Source organism: Crocuta crocuta, unplaced genomic scaffold, assembly GCF_008692635.1.
Source record: "Crocuta crocuta isolate KB4526 unplaced genomic scaffold, BGI_CrCroc_1.0 scaffold299, whole genome shotgun sequence".
NCBI lineage: Eukaryota > Metazoa > Chordata > Mammalia > Carnivora > Hyaenidae > Crocuta > Crocuta crocuta.
Genome location: NW_027532747.1, coordinates 955,093 through 960,253, shown reverse-complemented (window position 1 = coordinate 960,253; position 5,161 = coordinate 955,093). Strand labels below are relative to the sequence as shown.

At 67.9% G+C, this 5,161-nt stretch overlaps 1 protein-coding gene across 1 annotated transcript in view; it reads right to left on the bottom strand.

Annotated features, from left to right (window-relative positions):
- Nucleotides 1–374: 374 nt before the first annotated feature.
- Nucleotides 375–5,161, bottom strand: part of PLXNA1 (plexin A1) — a gene marked incomplete at its 5' end in the record, with an annotated part of 36,880 nt that continues 32,093 nt past the window's right edge. The window contains 3 exons of the mRNA XM_077780818.1: nt 375–1,655; nt 3,283–3,433; nt 3,496–3,854. Of these exons, the coding sequence (XP_077636944.1) occupies nt 1,560–1,655; nt 3,283–3,433; nt 3,496–3,854 (606 nt within the window). The remainder of the gene's footprint in view (nt 1,656–3,282; nt 3,434–3,495; nt 3,855–5,161) is intronic.

The window sequence follows — 5,161 nt, the reverse complement described above, 5'->3', positions numbered from 1 at the left end:
CAACCTCTAGTATTCAACACTTGCAGTTTTAAAAAGATCAAGTCAGACTAAACGCTAGCACGGGCATGCAGGAGTCCACGGCCCGGCGCCCTGGACGCTCTCGAGGGGCCTGCGACAAGTTCTCTCCTTCTTACATCAAAACGAAAACAGGGTGACCCGCAGGTCGAGGGGCAGAGGCCTGGGGGGAGGGGGCTCCACTCGGGGAAAACCCTGGCCACTTTCTCCACGACCACTTGGTATTGCTTTCCCACTGCCTTAGGTTCCTTATCCTACACCGTAAGGTTTCCCTCCCTCCACGTAGCTATACAGGACCCCACTGGGGCTGGAGACTGAGGCCAGAGCCACATATATATAGATATATATATATATGTTCAGGGTGTTTTTTTTTTTTTTAATTAAAAACGTGTTCTTTCTTGCTCGCCGAGGGCAGGGTGGGCAGAGCCGGCCCCAGGCCCTGCGGTCGCTGCACCCTCCCCCCGGGGCCCCCACAGCCCTGGCTGCCCGCGCGGCTGCAGCGCGGCTTGCGTCTTCGTCCCCCCTACAAACAGCCAGGTGTCCCACCGCTCGCGAGGGGCCGGCGCTGCAGGGATGCCAGGCCGGAAGCCGCTGAAGGTGGACGTGGAGAGCGGGGGACACGGCGGGGGAGGGGGTGGTCAGGGGGCTGCTCCCAAGACCTGCACAGCCGGAGAGCACAGCCCGCCCGGGGTGGGTGCGGGAGCGGCGCGGTGGGGGAATAAATAATGGGAACGTGCGCTCACGGCCCGGAGCCCCAGGCCCCAGAGGCTCCCAGAGGCACAGCCCTGAGGACACAGGAGAGGAGTCACCGAGTCCTTGTGAGGCCACCTGGGGGCTTCGAGCGAGCCATTCTGCAGCCCCTCCATAGGAGGGAGCCAGGGCCTCCCTGGGCCTCCGTGGGCCAGGGGGACGTGGCGCTCCGGCCTCGGCCGCGGCCGCGGACAGCACGCGGTGAATCGGACGATGGTGGCGGTGGTGCAGCAGCGAGCGTGGAGGACCAGACGTGGACGCGGCGGGTGGGCGGCGACGGGCGGCCCGACCTGAGCTCTCCTGAGGGGGCCCCAGCCCCTCGGCCTCCCCCAGGGCTGGCTCTGCGCAGGCGGCCGGGAACGGCGGACGCCCGCCTGGCCCCTCGTCCTGGCTCTCTGACCTTGGCAGCACAGCCTTGAGGACACAGACCAGGCCGGCTACCCCTTCCTGGGGGCTCCAGCCTTACCCCCAGGTCCTTGGCAGTCACCCGACTCTCCCCAAGGCCAGGGGTCACGCCCGGGCTCCCCCAGCCCTGTGGTGAGCAGCTCCGGGGCACAGGAGGGCTAAGGCCCTGTCACCCCCAGCGAGCAGGACGGGGACCCCCGCCAGGCAGGAGGGGGTGGGGGAGGCCCGGAGGTCGCTGACTCGCCGGCCTCTGCTGGAGGCTCGCGCCCCTGCACCGGGGGGCGAAGCCGCCTCAGAGCTGCCTCTGCTCCCAGCTCTGGCTGCCGGACAGAGGCCGCCCCCGAGGGCCCTCTCGCCCAACTCCCGCTGGGTGGTGACAGCCTGGTGTCTCAGCTGCTCAGGGCCATCGTGTCCACCACCTGCTCCAGCTTGCTCCGGAGCCGCTGCCGCCGCGCCTGCTCGTCCTTCTCCAGCGCCGTCAGGATCTGCAGAGGTGGGCGGGGCGTCAGGGGGCCTGGGCGGGGCGCCTGCTCAGAGGGGCGGGGCGTCAGGGGGCCTGGGCGGGGCGCCTGCTCAGAGGGGCGGGGCGTCAGGGGGCCTTGGGAGGGGCCCCTGCTGGGGGGCGCGGGGGCAGTGAGGGTGTCACCAGCGGGGACTCCGGAGCATGGGCCAGGCCACCCACTAGTGGCCTGGGTTGAGCCTAGAGCCCCAGAATCCTGATGTGGAGCATGAGGCTCCCAAGTCACTATTCCTACTCTGGATCCCCCAAAACCTCAACAGGGCTTAATCACAGCCTCTTGGTGTGGCCTCCTCATGCGAGTGTCACGGCAGGGCCTGGCCTCTGGGGGCACAGACCACCCCCACACGGCCTGCTCTCCACCCCAGCTCGGCCGGGAGAAGCAGCACCGAGCTCTCGCCAGGCCCTCTGCTTGCCTGCATTCCCGGGTCGGGCGGGGCCAGCAGCCAGCAGCACAGCCTCGCGGCCACCTCCCTGCACCCATCTCCCTTCAACCTCGCCCGTGTCTGCACCCCGTTACAGAGAGCTCCTCAGAAAGGAGCTTCCCCCCTCGAGGGCCGCAGGCGGTGCAGGCACTCCTCAGCCTCGGCTGGTCCCTGCCTCTCGTCCCAGGCCCACCCGTCCCCTCTGGGCTCACCTCTGGGGCCGCCTCCTGCACTCACAGGCGAAGGTCCTCCTCCCTGCTGCCTGCCGACCCCACACCCTGGGCCTGCCTGACAGCCTGCTCTCAGGTCCGCCCCACAAACTTGAATGGCCGGGCCCCTCGACCCTCAGACCCGTGCCCCCCGCAGCCTGCCCCACCTCCTGTCGCTGGGCCACAGGTCTGAAATCAGGCCCAAGCCTGTCGGGTGGGCAAGACCCAGCCCCCGAGGCGGGTGGGCCCCGTGCCCCCCCCAACCCTGGGCGCCTGGCCATCCAGTCATGGCTCTAAACCCCGACGGCCCTTCCCACTCGGGGAACAGCCCAAGCTCCCTGCGGCCTGCGTACCCGGTGCTGAACCCCGCCAGGGCCCTCCCCACCCCGCCTCCAGGCTGGCTCTGATGTGGCCTCACGGCCTCTGCGGGCCCGCAGCGGGGCCCGCTCTGGCCTCAGGGCCCCGGCGTCGGCCCTGCCCATCCTGCCTCCGCAGAGCCCAGGGTGCACCTTCCAACCCAGCCTGTAAGTCCGTCCTCCCGCGTCCGGTGGCTCAGGGGCCCCAGCTCTGCACAGAGGCCGCATCCGAGTCAGCAAGGAAGGTACTCAACGTTGAGGGAAGGCCGGGTGCCCGGCCCCGGACGCAGCCACCCCAGCCGATAACCCCGGAATGGCCCCTGGGGGAACGGTCACTCACTGACCCACGGTCTCCACGTTAGAGAGACTGCCACACGCTCGCCCACGCCACACCGACCACACAGCCCCTGACCTAGGGCGGCCCCGCCCAGCCCTGAGGCCTGGCAGGGACCCAGGGGAGGACTCCTTCCCTGCCCCAGCGAGCGAGGTGGCCAGTCAGGGTGCGGCGTGGAAAGGGCAGGGGTCTGGCGGCGGGGCAGGGGTGGCCGGAGGGACCCCCGCCCTCTGGGTTGGGGGCTCCGGCGAGGGCGAGTGCCCGCGCTCACCTCGTCCTTGTACTTGGTGATGTAGGAGTAGATCTCGTGCAAGGCGCTCATGCTGTTGAACTGGCTCAGGTGCAGCCGCGACTGCTCCGCCAGGTAGGCGCTCATGTCCTGGTCGCTGATGGCGGGCATCTTGGCGATGTCAGCGTAGTACCTGCAGGGGGGTGGCGGGGCGGGCCGTGAGCTGGGGCNCTGCGCCCCCGGCACCCGCCTCACCTCTCCACCCAGCTCTTGTAGTTGGGGATGTCCTTGGCATAGAGCAGCTTGTTGGAGGGCGAGTCCTTGCCCAGCTTGTGCTCAGACGTGGAGCAGGAGTCCATGAAGGTCTGCGCCACCACCGACAGGCAGGCGTCCGTGATGCTGCTCTTGTGGATGTCGAACACAAACTGCGGGTTCTTGATCACATTCACCCAGAAGCGCAGGGGCAGGCTGTGGGCGGGAGGCGGGCGGTCACACCGGACCTCCGCTCCCCTTCCGGGAAGCACAGGGCAGGGGCCGGCCGGAGGTCCTGCGGCCCCCCTGGCTCTGACCCTCCATGCAGATGGGAAAACCGAGGCCCGCAGGAAGCCAGGACTCTCGGTGCGCAAGGGGGATGCACCCCGGCACTCGGCACCCACTCCAGGAGGACAGGCCCTCCACACGGGCACAAGTGGGTGACAGACACATGGACCAGAAGTGCTCCCTCACCCTCGGGTGCCTGCCGCGCACACACGGTCCTCCTGGGCCTGAGGGCTGCCCACATCAGGCTCACACATGCCCGCACGCTCACCCCAGGGGCGCACACTCCTGTGCAGGCTCACACACACTCGCACGCTCGCCCAGGGGTGCACACTCCTATGCAGGCTCACACCCGGCATGCTCGCCCCAGGGGCGCACACTCCTGTGCAGGCTCACACACACTCACATGCTCGCCCCAGGGGTGCACACTCCCAGGCCAGCTCACCCCTGCTCCTACCCAGATGGACCCTGGAAGTGAGACCAGGAGGGGACCCAGGAGACGCAGCCCCACAGACGGCTGATCTCTTCATCCAAAATGCCACCTCCAGGACAGCCACCAGCTAGGGCACCAGGACCCACTAGTCACGTGTGGTCGTTTAATTAAATAGAATTAAATGAAACATAAAGTCCCGATTTTTGGTTGCACAAGTCTCACGTCAATTGCTCAGGGGCCATGTGTGGCTGCTGGCCACTGCTCTGGACAGCAGAGCTCTAGAACATTCCATCATAACGGGAAACTCCCCGGAGGATGCAGACCTGTAGGGTGCTGCCTCCTCGCCAGTGCCCTGGGGGACCCCTCCAGGCACACGGAGGAGCTGGAGCACCGGCTGGGCCCCAACTAAGGCCGGGCTGCATCCCAGGCTCGGGAAGCGGCACACATAGAAGCCAAAGTCGGAGGGGCCGAGATCACCAGAGGACGAGGGACGCCGACGCCACAGGAGCCTCTCTGGAGACGGGGCACGTGTGCGGAGGGCACGGTCAGGCCAAAAAGACACGAGCCCAACAGGGCGGTGGCTGCTGGCCCCGGCGGGGGGGTTGTGGGGGGAGGGACGAGAGCTCTGGCAGTGCCGGCCCTCACGGTCACGTCCTCACCGCAGCCGGCCAGCGCGGGGCCTGCTCTCACACGGCAGCCCACACTCACACACCCGCACACAGCCGAGCACGCCCAAACACACCCGTGATCACACCCGCACGAAGACACACACGGATCCACTGCCTACACCTAAGGCAGGTCCTGCAAGTCGGAGCAGAGGATGTGCCCAGACCCTGCGCAGGGGAGAGGCAACGGACACCCCCGGACACGTGAGTCAGGAAGGCTTGTCGGAGAGGAGCTGGCCTCAGCACGGAGGCCGCGCACCAGGGGGCCCGTCTCCCACCTCCCTGC